We start from the raw sequence: 15,184 nt of genomic DNA, 5'->3' as shown, positions 1-15,184 counted from the left end.
GACCGTAGCTTTTTAAGCCGGGACCCTAAAATGAGCACATTTGTTCCATCTCATACCATATGTCTATCAAAAAGAGGATCCACCCTCAGTAAGGCTGCAAGTGAAACCTGCCGCAGTTTTATGAAACACTGTAAACTCAGTCAAACCTAATAAGGCTGAACCTACTGTACACAGCAAAATACTCAGTGTTAATCTAACTCCTGGGTGCACAAAAGGATACACTCTCAAGAGTTAAATTATTACTCAGGATTTTGCGGGACAGAATGTTATTAAACCACGAAAACTTAGTCATTGTTAACCCACATACAAACACTCATATTAAAAAAATAAAATACAAATAAATACAAATGACATTGTAAATCACACAATATTGCAGGAGTCGTGGTCGGAATCAATTTCAATGGTTCCTTGCAATTCAAGAGGTACATTTGGAACACTCTTAATTTTCCTATCTATTACAGTACTGTCTCTAAACAAACACAAATGCCCTATTTTGTTTTTTTTATCAAAGCCCAGTGTAATTATAAAATACTTCACACGAAATATGTTTATCTTTCTAAAGGTCCTCTTTAGCATTCTGCAGAATGTAACAGAAATTCTACAGGGATTAATTTACCTGTACATGTCCTGCTTTTTCCATGTGTAGTCCAATAGGCTCTGTGCATAAATGTAGTCCCAGGTTTAGCTTCCGTTTGATTGGCTCGGCAGCAGACTTAAACCGGAAACGCATGGCACTTTCATGATGTGTTTCCGGCTCAAATCCGCAGCAGACCCAATCAAACGAAGGTTTTTGAACGTTCAAAAAAGAACCGGAACAGGAAACGGGTAATACCGCCTTCTGGTAGGCCGGGACGACAGTGATGCACGAGCCTATTAGCATCTGTCTCTCATTAACCCATTAAAACCGGGAACGCATCTGTGTAATTTTTTTATTTCTTTGGGTATTCAAAAATAGCAGATATACAAGCTCATAGCGTGGCACGAACTTGCAGATCTGCTATTTTTTTTTCTTTTCGTGAAAATGTGTGCAAATCTTTGAATATATATATTTTTTAAAGCAAACATTTGTAACTCAAATCTTTGCTTCTGGGGATTCTACAAATGTCTTTTTGACAACATTTATTTTTAAAGATGATATATATCTGTGGTGCTGAAACCTTCTCATATCACGGACCCCCAAAATTATATGTATTTGGCCCCAAGAAGCAAAGATTTAAGTTAAAGATGTTTGCTTGAAAAAATATATATATTCAAAGATTTGCAAAACATTTCAAGATTTTTCAAAAAATAGCAGATCTACAAGCTCATAGAGCGGCACTCGGTGCCGCGCTATGAGCTTGTTTATCTGCTATTTTTGAATAGCCAAAGAAATCTAAAAATGACACACATGCGTTCCCGGTCGTTATGGGTTAATGTGCTAGGACAATGTGATGCCTATTGGTGAACATGCCAGTACGTAACAAGCAGGAAATTATTCACATCAATTTTCGACTCTGTTCTGCAGTTCAAAATTCAAAATGTTCAAACTGGATGGAAATGAAAATGACTGGGAATGTGATGGTCAACTGAACAGAAATACTCGAAAACAATTAAAGGGGATGTAAGGGATTTTCTTTAGTGTTAATTAAATAGCTCTATATTATGATAACAATCATTGCAATAGCGTGTTTGTTCAGTAACTCTTCAGGTCAGGATAACAATTGTATCCACTCAGGAGAGAGAACTTATATAGTAGTACACAGGATGAACAAGTGCAATTGGAAGTGATGCAACAAAAAACTAATTAAAAAACAGAAACAAAATTGTAGCTGGAACATTACAAGTTTTAGCTGATAAATGATCTGGGGGTTCTCGCTCGTGATTGGTTAAAATTGGTATCCTAACCAGATTTGTTTTCCTTCTGTTTACTAAAGAACTGGAGAGGCGGTGAGACCACTGTTACTGAACGAACACTCTATAGCATTGATTACAATCAGAATATAGAGCTTTACCATTTCTTTCTTTTTTTTACAAAAACATATCACTTACACCACCTTTAAGGTGAGGCCACATCCATTTATCCCAGCAGTTTGTCATTCTTTCTCCGAGGACGACCTTGATGATGGCAGGCATTCAGGCTCTCCGTTCGGGAGATCGGGAGACTCTGAAAAAGAAAGGCTCGGGTCACAAACACTTGGACCCTCTTCAAAAGTCAGTCAGCTTTCATGCAAGGTATAGGAATGTGCAATCATCAGTAATCACTTAAATGTCATATGAGAATAATTAAAAAGGTAGAATCCGCACACCAATGACGATGGTAAAGACGACTTTATTTGAAAAGAGTTTCGATCCAGCACGGATCGAAAACTTTTCAGATGAAGACGTCTTTATTGTCGTTGGTGTGTGGGTTATAACTTATTAATGTTGAATTACTTTTAGCTCACACCTTTTGTTGATGTGCGTATAGTTAGGCCCGACATGATGAGTAGGCTATAAATCATCAGTCATGCATGCACACACACGTAAAAGACGAGAAGAGGGAACACACTAACTCTACAGTATAAATATGAACATACTTTCGTAATATTATTACGATAATACAGGCAGCTCACCCGGTGGCTCAAGTTCAGGGGCTGTTGTGTATATCTGCTGGGTGTGGTAGAGCTCAAAGCAGGGGACAGGACACAGGCTGGGCACTCCCGGACACGTCTTACAGTAGTACTGTGTCTGCCTCTCCTGGGCCTGTTCACAAGCCCTCTCCTCCTCCACCGCGTTCTCCTTTTTCCTCTCCTCGCCATCCTCCTTCGCCTTCTCCTCTTCTGATGGGTTTTGCCCTTCGTCACCACCTTCCATCACCTCCCTCTTCGTCCTCTTTCTCTCCTGCTCCTCCCCTCCCTCCTTCTCCACCACCTCCTTCTCCTCCTGCTCTACCCTCGTCCTCTTGCGGTTCGAGCAGACTTTGCATGCAGATTTGCTGTTCTCCGTCATGGCCAGGAAATGGCGTCCGGTCAAGCGCGCCGGCAAGGCATCTTGCGGTTCCACGTCTCCCTTGCGCGACACTGTCGGGGGTGGGTTGGGCTCCACGGACGGTCCAGCGGAGCGCGCAGGGCTAGCTAGCTCAGCTGGGGCGATCGTCGGATTGGCTGGTTGTGTGCGGGTGGAGGAATGAGTGAGAGATGTTGTGGGATGGTTGTGAATTAGAGTTAGAATGAACAGACAGCGCTGGGTGGGAAACCGAAAATTCTCCACCATGAGAGACAGATTCAAATGAATATGAAAATAATACAAAATAAATCAATATCGAGATATCGAAATGTATTCTTATTGTTACTGCATCTTTCAGAGATCTAAGAAGAAAACAATTCACTGGAATCTCCTCTCTGTTGCTTCCACTTAAAGGTAGGGTAAGTGATTATCTTTGGTTAAAATAAGTGTTAAATAGCTCTATATTCTGATAGTACTCATTGCTATAGGGTGTTTGTTCAGTAAAAGGAGTCTTCTTGTCTCTCCAGCTCTTTATAAAACAGAAAATGCATTTTCCTTTCAGTTTCAGTTTTATTTACAATTTTATCCAATCAGGATAGAGAACTCAATCCGGATACACAGATTAAACAAGTGAAATTGGAAGTGATGACACTAAGAAATGAGCAGGCAAAATTGGAACTGGAACACTATAAAAATTAAGCTTAAAAATTGGTACTTTCTCCTGATTGGCTGAGATTTTGACACCTACCGGAAAAGAGCTGGAGAGACGGGGAGACTCCTGTTACTGAACAAACACTCTATAGCAATGATTACTATCAGAATATAGTGCTTTAACCTTTTAACAAAATACCTTTTGTTTTAACCAAAAAATATCACTTACCCTACCTTTAACACTGTTATTCAGTTCGCCTTTTGATAAATTAAGATGTCCATGAACACTTTTATGTGATAACGCCCAACTCTAGTGGTTAGATGGGACACCTCCTAGAGTAGCACAATTACCTGCTTCATTACAACCAAGATGGCTGCCACTGGAGTGTTGATTTCATCAATGTAAACGAGAAGTTACTGTTGCTTGCAGCACGTGAACACTTTGTCATCAGCAACTTTAAGGTGGAGGAAATGTATGCAATGTTTCTGTGGCAACCTTTCTGATTCTCATTGTATTTCCCGGACAATACGGAGAATACAAACTTTATTGCACTTCCAGTCGCAAGTAAGCTTTGTTTTGACATGAAGTGGGGGGAGAAATAAGTTTTGCGTTGTGCATATTCCACTATACTTTGATAAATGTAAGAAAACATGACAAAAGACACAGTGGCAACTGTACCACTAATGGAAGAGCAGATGTGTGACACTGAAGACTTTTGACCAAAGCTACAATCATTTGAAGTGCCTCAGGCTGGAATGTCTTCATTTGCGGTTACCTGCTGCTGATTCTCTGGACAGAGGTTCGGTGTCTGGCAGGTCACACAGGGTTTCCTGGTCCACCGTGACGGGACGACACAGAACAGACTTGTTCTTCATCTGACGTCGACGGGACACTGGCAAACGCATGGCATCAGTCTGGGTACTGGCCTGGACATACACATAAAACAACGCATTTCACAACATTATCAGAAAGAAGGCCTTGCTCTTTTATTTTCAGGGACTGACGCAGAAACCTAATGGTTACCGTTCATGTTTTAAATTGTTGAAACATTTTATCGTATTAAACTCCACGGTAGGACTAGCAATACTGTAAGCTGACATTATTTACATTTGTGTAAGTACTAGCCACAGGACTAAGAACCAAACACAAGGTATACAACCAATATCTACTTTTAATCACTATGTTAGAGTGAATTCTTCCTTTAAATAAAAATAAACAGACGTGGTTCAGGTTTGATGTGTGAACATGAATACGTTTATTCCAAAGTCCAAAAGAGATGTCACAACCAAGACTTTCAAGGCATTGAGCTAATAGTATTAGTCTCTCATCCTTGGACTGACACACAACTCTCCCAACAATCAATGGTGTTATCCCGTTGCCACTGAATAAGAAACCGTTATAAAATCCTCAGTCTTAATTTATCTCTTAGACTTTACAAATGTGCCGTAAGGGTCCATTTGTACACTATCAGAGTTAAAAATAGTTAAATTAACAATGAGGATTTTACTATGTATGTATGTAAGCGGTTGACGTTTAAAACTAGCACAAAAGGTGACACACACACACACACACGTGCACGGACGCACGTGCACACGCACACACACAAACTTACATTGTCTATGTTCTTGCCATGAGTGTTGGAGGGTGGAAGAGCTCCTACAAGGACAAAGCAAAAACAATCGCATTAATGAACCAAATTCCTATGAATACACGGCAAATATCAAGATATCTCTATTTTTGTTCAGAGTTAGTGGCTTTATCTCTGGACAATATACATAAAGTAGCTTGTAGGCAGGCTGGGTTGGAATCTTTGCACCACAGTGGGTCTTTTTGGCTTGGGCCTAATGTAGAATGGCCCTGACCTTCCAGAGTTATTGTGGTTAGTATGGTTAGTATAGCTAGTATGGAAGCCCATGGTGCAGTTACTGAGAGAACAGCCAACAAGCTCACCACACATTATTATTACCCATACATACATGTAGCTACTTGACCACTTTCAACCTGACGTCCCTATGTTGGGTTAGTCATTATTAGGGCTGTCACGGTTGACGATTCATTGCCACACAAATAATTGCGATTAACAATTTAATTGTGTGCTTGGCATTGGAAATTTGGAACATTTTTTATTTCCGTTTGCCTTTTAGGCTTCGTAATAAAACAAATCCACAGGGCAGATATGACAAATAACTTGAATATACAAAGAAATTATTGACATAATTAATAATTTTACACATGTAAAAATGATCTACAAGCTTACAACGCGTCACAAAGTGACACAGAAATAGCAGATCTATAAGCTTACAACGTGTCACAAAGTAGTGTTGTAAGCTTGTAGATCAGCTATTTCTGCTTTTTTTTAACTCTTTCAGTGCCACAATACGTCAAATACGTCATGAGGCCTAACGCCCCGTGTGCCACAATAGAAAAAAAAAAAAAAGATTTTGGAAAAACATGTTCAGAACCCAAGATATGATGATTTGAAGATTTGCTGCTCCATTCACTTCTTGTTTAACTTTTTACTGAAAAAGGCTGTATCTCGGCTCCTAAGCACTTTTTTTTTTACAATTAATTTTGGTTGTGGCACTCAGAATCAAAATTCCATAAATAAGCATGGCACTGAAAGAGTTAATGTTCGGAAATGTGTGAACATTATTTTTTCAACATGGAAACGATTATGACGATTATGCAAAAATAATTGCAATTATCTCAAATAATTTCGATTAAACGATTATGTAATATTTGTGACAGGCCTAGTCATTATTGGCAAAAATCTGAAAATATTTGTAGATTGGCTATTTTCACTGTGCGACACCATAGTACGACAAAGTACAGAACAGGGCTCAAGTGGTTAAATCGCTCTAACTCATCCTAACATAGTGTTCTGTGTAGAACTGTTGGAACTGACCCGACAGCGCGGTGTCTGCGGTGGCTTGTGGCTGACTGCTGGAGCTGCTGGCCAATGACACGACGTCACCAATGACGGGGTTAATCTTGGAGGAGTGGTGGGGCTGCCTCAGAGCTGCAGGAGAAGGAAAGACCACTGTGTTCGTATGGGGTGGTGGTGATACAGTATGAAGACTCCATGACATCTTGTACAATGATCCACATCAAACCAGAACATGCGTTTGTTTGCTTTTGGACAAATCGGTTTGCAGGACAGAACGGGATATAAAAACAAGGGTGCATTCGCGGTCACGTTGTAACAGTTGTATGTAATACGATGTATTGGGGGAACAGAGGGAGGGGGCGTGGTCTCGTTTATATTTACCACATGGTGGCGGTAGCGCCGTGCCGTTGGTGCTGATCTGCTGGCCGGCCTCAAAGTAGTGGTGGCAGTACTGGAGGAGGCAGGGAAGGGCGCAGAAGGTACGCACTGAACCCGAACACTGCAGCTTCTCTGCCATGTAGCCCTGCTTCCTGCAGTTGTCACACCGAGCCATCTGGGGGAGGAACACAACTGTTTTTGTGAGGCCGTTTGTGCTTAGGATTTAGATAGGACAACAAAGACAGAAAACTGAGGGCAGAGGGTGAAGAAGCCATGAAACAGAGAAAAGAAGAGAAGAGAAAGAAAATGTAATATTTGTAACAATACAATTATGTATTGCAAATTCAATGTCCACTTATCAATAAGTAGACATAATTATTAGAGAGAGAGAGAGAGAGGGAGAGGGAGAGGGAGAGAGAGAGAGAGAGAGAGGGGGAGAGAGAGAGAGAGAGAGAGAGAGCGCACGAGAGCGGATAGGCATAGGCCGTCAGGGAGCTGCTTACAAAAAATGAAAATGTATTTCTAATGGGAAATGTTCCTACCTTGTGTTTTCCTGATAGTATCTACCTACCCCCCATAGTAGAGAACAGTGTACCTGGTCTAGTAGTAGAGAACAGTGTGTCTACTAGTGATGTGCGGGTCGGGTTTTTTCATGACCCGCCCCGCCCCAACCCGCGACGGAACGCGACCCGCCTCAACCCGCCCCGCGAACCCATATATAAATCTATGGCTCAACCCGCCCCGCGACCCGCGGTGGGAATATATATATATATTATATAGCGCTCTTTTAAGTACCCAAAGTCCCTTTAAATGTCTACAGTAGCACAACATTGTCATGGGCTGAATAAACAAGCATGTTGGTCAAAATCTCCACAAAATTTTTTCGTGGAGAGCGGCTGACCCGCTCACCCTCAGCCCGCATAATTTTCTCTGAAATCCTGACTCGACCTACCCGCGCCGCGGGTTGACCCGCGGGTCCCGCGGGTTACGGGTCGACCCGCTCATCACTAGTGTCTACCTACCCCATAGTAGAGAACACTACTGTGTCTACCTACCCCATAGTAGAGAACAGTGTACTGCTGTGTCTACCTACCCCATAGTAGAGAACAGTGTACTGTTGTGTCTACCTACCCCATAGTAGAGAACAGTGTACTGGGACATGCAGTGAGGCTTGCAGAACTCCTCCATCCTGCCGCTGTAGTGGCTGTGTAGCATCCGATGGCCAACGCTGGCGCAGTAGGAACACGCTCTCCATGTCTGCTCCTTGTTACGATTTGTCTGCTCGTGTTTAAAGAGGAGTTTACAATCTGAGGGATGGACAGAGAAAGAGAGTGATAGATTCAAAGGAGAGAGAGAGATTGATAGGCGAGAGTCACAGATGGAGGTGCAAGAATAAGGAGACCGAGAAGGAAGGTAATGCAGGAGAAGAGGTAGAGGTAGAACAGTTAGATTTAATCACGGCTAGGATAAGATAAAGGGCAAACATACCACTGCAAAGGGTCCGAGTTATTGAGAGACACAAACAAGTCATCTTCATTGACCCATATTTTACATTTACGGCCACTAAAAATGCAGAGCCAGTGGCCCGAGCGGCTATTTGCTACTCGAAGTTTCAACATGAACCAACATTTTGGGTTAATTTTTAAAAACAAACAAATAAATAAAACATATTTTGAAAATATGCAATAAGAAATACCGTATTAGCGCATTATGATACATTGACCCAAAGGCCCCCTTCTCTGCAGTCCACTACTTTTGCCTCAGGAGACCACTTAAACGAGAAAGCATCTGTGTCATTTTAGATTTTTGTGTTGGCTATTCAAAAATAGCAGATGTGCAAGGCTCACAGCGAGATTGCACATCTGCTATTTTGGAAAATTTTTTTAAAATCTTGAAAGTGTTTTGAATACTTTTCGTTGCATAATTTTTATACGTTTGCGAACGACTGAATCGGCCTACGGTCTTAATGGGTTAAAAAGAGAAAAAGGGCTCAAGCAAAAGAGTCACTGCATCACTCACTCTCACTGCAGAAGACCCGGTCCAGCTGGTCGTAGTTGAGGATATCGTACACCACCCTCTCCAGCTTACAGTGGTCACACACGATCAGGATGTTCTTCTGAGTCTTGTACTGCTCACAGCACGTCTTACTGCAGAACAGGGATATCCGGCCCTACGGGGGAAAACATCATGATCATTGTTATCGTTGCCACCTCTATTAGTAATAGCAGTAGAAGAATTAGTAGTACTAATGGTGGTAGCTGGCTGTAACTGTAGTACTAATAGGCAGTATTGTGAGGGTTTAATGTGATTGATTGATTGATTGACATCTTTATTGACAAAATGCATAAGCATGAATACAATTGTATATATCTGTCAAAAGGATCAAACAATAAAGCTCAGGAGTTTATTTCCATTTTGGCCCATACAGAATAAGGGTTAGCCATGTAGTTGTGAAGTTTTTAATTTGGGCTAAGAGAATTACTATAAATCCATTACAGTATGATAGTGTGTGTGCGTGTATGTGTACTGTATGTGTGTACTGTGTCCAACAGAGTGGCCATGGCCAATGTGCTGCTGTCTCTATTGCACCTGATGGTGCAATAGAGACAGCACCTTGATGATTATATCCCTTTGAAGGTCACTAACAAACTAAAAAACTAACAAAAAAATCAGTGGAAAAAAACAATTCTTTGCATTTTTTATTTCCTTGAGGCAATAATGACAACAATCATAATAAAATGATGAAAATATGAAAATATGTCTTACATATCCATCAGTTTTCAAAATATAAGCCTCTACCAAAGGGTTGAGATATCACTTTATAGTAAAAGTACATTTTCAAGAAGTTTTGATAGATTGATTGATTTTATTTGGTGACATTACATAAAAAAGACGACAGTAGCACTTTCCTGACATACAGTCATAGCATCACCGAGGATAAAAACACGATAAAGCCTGAGGGCTTTGCCATTGTGGTCCTCTTCACGTAAAAACACAACAGAACATAACAGACAAAAACAAAACCGTACAGCAACAAACTCCTGGCCATCATGGCCAATCCCTCTCACCCCCTACATGGCACTGTGGCAGGGCAGAAAAGCTCCTTTAGCAACAGACTGTTACACCCACGTTGCGAGAAGGAGCGCTATAAGAGATCTTTTCTGCCTGCAGCAATAAGACAACTCCTCATCTGGTTGGCTTGATCAGGCTGATTAGGATGGGGGATGTTGAATTCAAGCCATTGGACTCTTAGGGCCCTATTTTGCGTGTCTTAAGTACAAGGTCTTATGATTTAACTTAAGGCCTGGAGGTGTGGCCAATAGCGTTTGGCTATTTTGAGTGGCCAAACAGCATTGGCCACGCCTCCAGGACTAAAGTTAAGTCATAAGACCTGGCACTTAAGACACGCAAAATAGGGCCCTAGTAGTGTTTGGTCTGTCGTTTTTTGATATTGTAGGTTGACTATGCTTAGATGCCTATTTTATGTGATTTTATTGATGTCTCTGTGAGAGTTGCTGTAACACACTTAATTTCCCCTCGGGGATGAATAAAGTACCTACCTACCTACATATTAAAGTTCACAGTTTATCCTTTTAAAGTGCGTGTAGACCTTTCTGTCTGCATATTTTAACATTGAAAAAACATTTGGGTAATAGCAGCAGCAGGGAAAAGGGATTATGTACATTATTTTGACAAACGATTAAACAGAAAACATTCCTAAATGAACAAATAAAAAAAAGGCTAGGAAAAGAGGTTGCATAGATGTATCTGCATTCAACTGAAAGAAAACATATTTATACTCATACATATCTCTGTCTATGAACATGACTACCGTATTTTCCGCACTATAAGGCGCATCTGAGTATAAGGCGCACCTTCAATAAATGTATTATTTTCATATATAGGGCGCACCGCATTATAAGGCGCATCCGCACTATAAGGCGCACTGACGGTGCGGCTTATAGTGCGGAAACCAAGGGAACCAATATTGATACATATATAAGGCGCATCGGATTATAAGGCGCATCCGCACTATAAGGCGCACTGACGGTGCGGCTTATAGTGCGGAAACCAAGGGAACCAATATTGATACATATATAAGGCGCATCGGATTATAAGGCGCATCCGCACTATAAGGCGCACTGACGGTGCGCCTTATAGTGCGGAAACCAAGGGAACCAATATTGATACATATATAAGGCGCATCGGATTATAAGGCGCATCCGCACTATAAGGCGCACTGACGGTGCGCCTTATAGTGCGGAAAATACGGTATGTATAAAAGTTGAAAATAAAGAACAAAACAAATATACAAAAACATTACAATAGCGAATGCAAAAATACATTTACAAATTCAAACAAAATGTGGAACAAGTCAGAATAAAGTGCAAACCTCTATAGAAATAAATCAGACCTGCTCATCTTACAAGTGGTGCAACAGCACAAATGTGTTTGGGCATTAGATCCACTTCATTTCTGGTGGTACGCTACGAAGCACTGCTGTTTTTCATTCAAACACAGGAAAACCCTGCATTTCTGGCACTTCCATCTGGACACCCCCTTTGGACAGACGTTGCACCGTCCCCGATTGTCACAGTGAAGGGGCCAATGTCCACAGTTGTCATAACGCACATCTGGTTGTGGTTGTGAGGGTCTTGAGGAGAGGCGTTTCTTCTGAGATGGCACCTGTAATGTACAGTGTTGTAGCATTTTGAGATTTGTGTCAAATATAAAGTGTGTTACAAATAAAATGTATTATTATTTTTATTACTACTACTTCTATTACCTGTGGTGGAGAGGAGGAGGATGGTTGGCCAACTTTGGATGCTGGTTTGTTGACTTGCTTCAAACTGTGGGCAACTGCCAGCCGGAACCTTTTGAGAGACATTGGTTTCTTGTTCAGTAGACCACAATCCCTCTTGTAGACCAGCCAGGAATTTGAGACGCACAGGTCAAGGATGTATCCGAACAGGGGAAAGTACCATCGCCTTGACTTGGCTGGGGTCTTGTACAAGTGTACCAGCATGTCGGAAAGATCAATGCCTCCCATATGCTCATTGTAGGCAGGAATCAGTGATGGGCAAGGGACGTCAATCTTCGCGTGGGCCTCTTTGCTCCACCGTTTGACAGACGAAAGAGGCTCAATGCCACAGGCATTGCAGAGAAGGTTGACACATTTGTTGTCAAACCATTTCACTGCTATCACCCCTTCAGCAGACCTGTAATCAAAAGCACCACGTCCTTTCTTCCTCAGCTCTTTGTCTCTCATCAAGGGTGCTCCACCAATTCGGTTCGATTTGACAGTGCCGACGCACTTGACTCCCAGGGTTGTTTGCAGGCTCTGGACCAAGTTGAAACTGGTGAAGTAGTTGTCACAGAAGACGACTGAAAGCCGTGGCAGAGGGATGGTCTTACATAACGTCGTCACCACTTTGGCCCTTAGATTTAATGCCTGCTCCTGCTCACTTAGGGCAACATTGAAGAACGTGGATGCCCCTTGATAGAGCAGCAAGTCATGGATTATACCAGATGCACTGGCACGGCAGAACAATTTAAAGCCCCGCTTGTTTGGCTTGTTGACAATATGTTGACCGAGAGTGCCAGCCCGTGTTCCGTTACAGGCCACCATGACTTCAGACACGCTGTGCTTGCAAGTGGATGGGATCAGGAGACACTGCTCTCGAAGCATCTCAAAAAGGGGACGGATTTTATAGAATCGGTCTGGACTGTCACTGCACCGCTGAGTATCACTGAAATGAATGTACCGGCGTAACAGCTCGAACCTTTTCAGCGGCATGATGTCAGCGATCACGTCGAAGCGCGACTCGTGGTGCCAGTAGTCCTCCAAGGCTGGGAAGGTGAAAACACCCATGAAGAGCAGCATTGACAGGAAGTCTGCAATCTCTTCAGGGCTGGTCTTGATCGGATCCCCCGACTCCTGGGCAGAGTACCGGTTGGTATGGTGAGCAATATGTTCAATCATCTTGTCAGTTAAGTGTGTTTTGAAGTACTGGAAGGGCGTCTTTACTGCATCGGGGGGTTCAAAGCATGAATCAGGAACCTGGCATGCCTCGATGTCTTCATACTTCCAGATCCTCTCAGTGCTTGTTTTGGGGTCAGAAGGTGAACTGGGGTCAGGGATGTCATCTGGCTCCAACAAGGGGGCTGTTTTTAGACTGTCTTTCTCTTTCTCTTTTCTCCTCTTCTTACGGGGTGGTTTAGGAGATGTGCTTGTTGAGGACTCCTCCTCTTCCTCATCATCCATGGATTCAAAAGAAGTGTCTCCTGTCTCTTCTGCTTGTGTGGGTTGATAGTCAGGATCCTCTGTTGGGTCATCTTCATCACTCAGATCAGCATCAGAGTCTTGGGGATTTACCGGTATCAGTGCCTTAAAAGTGCGTGGCCTTGCACCGTAAAAAGATTTACTCTCCATCTATCATTTGTAAACAGAAAGAAAAAAACAATTTGTTACCATGGACATGATAGTATCACCAGTAGTACAGTATGTCATAGTCACATATTTATCATGTTGACAGACAGTACTTCAACAGAAACATATCAGAAATGGTGAAATAGCATACCAATATATTTTCCATCAAGTATATAATGGAATATTATTAAATTAGCAACAGTGCACTGTTCATGAGATTTCTTATTTAAAAAAAAAAATGTCAATTTATTATCTTAGCATCACTGCCTTTACCACTAAATGACAATTGAACCGTTTGGTCGCGCATGTTTTTAGACAGGAATAAAATCATACTTATAGAATTATTTCAGCATATAATGAAATAACATTCAATGTATCATTTAACAAAAATGAATAAGAAGAAGTTTTATTCCTTCATAGCAAATAGTACATTGAAAGCTAGACTAAATTTTAGTTTAGCTTTCACTCCCTTTACCATAAAGTGACAAACAACCCCTTTGGTAGAGCATGTTTTTAGACCATTATTAGACATTATTTTATCATAGTTACATAATCATGTTCAGTAACACCTCTGGGACGATATGTAAAAATAAATAAATAATCTTACCTTTGCAACCAAACAGAGCCCACATGTTTTTTGTTTTTCACTTCCTGTATGATGGCTAGTACCTGGCAAGGCATGCTATTGGAAGACAAACTTCTAGTGGACGTTTTTTGTCATACAAACCTCAACCAAAATGGTAGAGATGGCCCAATTAGGTTCAGTATTGTTTTCAATGAGAAATAGTGACTTAAAATGTGCTCTACCAAATGGTCGACCAGAACATTATTATCTCTCAAATGACAATTTCCAGAAGACTCCTCGTCTGTGTCAATGGTATATTTTGACCGAAAAAGTAGGTTGTTGTGTGTGTGTGTGTGTGTGTGTGTGTGTGTGTGTGTGTGTGTGTGTGTGTGTGTGTGTGTGTGTGTGTGTGTGTGTGTGTGTGTGTGCACGCGCGCATGTCTGTCTGTCTGTCTGTGTGTGTCCCCGTTTTGGGCATATCATAAAGGCAAACATTCGCAAAAATAGTAGATCTACAAGCTTACAGCACGTCGCGTTGTGACACCTTGTGAACTTGGAAATCAGCTATTTTCGCTATTTGACATACACAAAGTGTCTTGGTCAGGGACACTTCAACACATACACTGGGCGACGGTTTGTGTGTGCACGTGTGTGTGTGTGTGTGTGTGTGTGTGTGTGTGTGTGTGTGTGTGTGTGTGTGTGTGTGTGTGTGTGGGGTGTGTGTGTGTGTGTGTGTGTGTGCGCAGCTCCTACCTCATAGCTGAACAGCAGTGGCTTAGTGTCAGACAGCTTCCTGCACTGATGGCAGGTCACTTTGGAGGGATCGCTCTCCGCCTGCTTCAGGGGGTGCTCAGGGGTGTGCCCGGCAGAGTACGGAGACATCAGTGGAGGCACTGAGGTGTGGCTGGGATGGTGGCCGGGATAGGGGACGGGAGCCGAGAACTCCTGCGGAAGGGGAGGCACGGAGCTGGAGGGAGGACCTTGTCCTGGGGCGTCTCGCTGGGGAGGCTCCCTGGGGGCAGCCGTGGAGGTTCCATTGGCCACCTTGATCTCTGCATCCGAAGGCGCATGCATCTTAACCTTTTTAAAAGTTTTGCACAAAAACAGAATCTAAGTTACCATCCCCTTACTGTATGTACTAATTTAAACTATTATTTTGTGTCTGTTTTAACACACGCAGAGTAGATTGTTTTCATAGATTTATATTTTTATAGTGTCATCTTGTTGTGGTTTCACCAATGGTTTTATTCACATGTGTGCACTTTATAGTGCTGTATTGTTGTGGTTTATTGTTTTGTCTGAGGTTAA

General features: G+C 42.1%; 2 protein-coding genes across 8 annotated transcripts in view; both read right to left on the bottom strand.

Annotated features, from left to right (window-relative positions):
- The window catches only part of LOC308075208 (zinc finger MYM-type protein 4-like), a 60,915-nt gene that overhangs the window by 13,471 nt on the left and 32,260 nt on the right, over positions 1-15,184 (bottom strand). For 6 of the 7 annotated variants that reach the window (XM_080414896.1, XM_080414897.1, XM_080414900.1 and 3 more), the window contains exons 15-21: positions 14,630-14,956; positions 8,901-9,051; positions 8,013-8,188; positions 6,885-7,056; positions 6,522-6,635; positions 5,229-5,272; positions 4,392-4,542 (exon numbers count right to left, since the gene is read on the bottom strand). In XM_080414896.1, the coding sequence (XP_080271022.1) occupies positions 4,392-4,542; positions 5,229-5,272; positions 6,522-6,635; positions 6,885-7,056; positions 8,013-8,188; positions 8,901-9,051; positions 14,630-14,956 (1,135 nt within the window). Of the gene's footprint in view, positions 1-1,390; positions 2,144-2,591; positions 3,123-4,391; positions 4,543-5,228; positions 5,273-6,521; positions 6,636-6,884; positions 7,057-8,012; positions 8,189-8,900; positions 9,052-14,629; positions 14,957-15,184 lie in introns of those variants that run through there. The other variant, XM_080414902.1, reaches the window with a different exon arrangement.
- On the bottom strand, positions 11,148-13,146 carry LOC308074117 (piggyBac transposable element-derived protein 3-like; the record flags this gene model as incomplete). The annotated part of the gene is made up of 2 exons (XM_080413449.1): positions 11,148-11,567; positions 11,668-13,146. The coding sequence occupies 2 exons, from the start codon at positions 13,144-13,146 to the stop codon at positions 11,352-11,354; spliced, it is 1,695 nt and encodes a 564-aa protein (XP_080269575.1). The 3' UTR covers positions 11,148-11,351.

Source organism: Gymnoscopelus braueri (genome assembly GCF_963280865.1).
Source record: "Gymnoscopelus braueri genome assembly, chromosome: 19".
Classification (NCBI taxonomy): domain Eukaryota; kingdom Metazoa; phylum Chordata; class Actinopteri; order Myctophiformes; family Myctophidae; genus Gymnoscopelus; species Gymnoscopelus braueri.
This window is presented reverse-complemented; position numbering and strand designations above follow the sequence as displayed.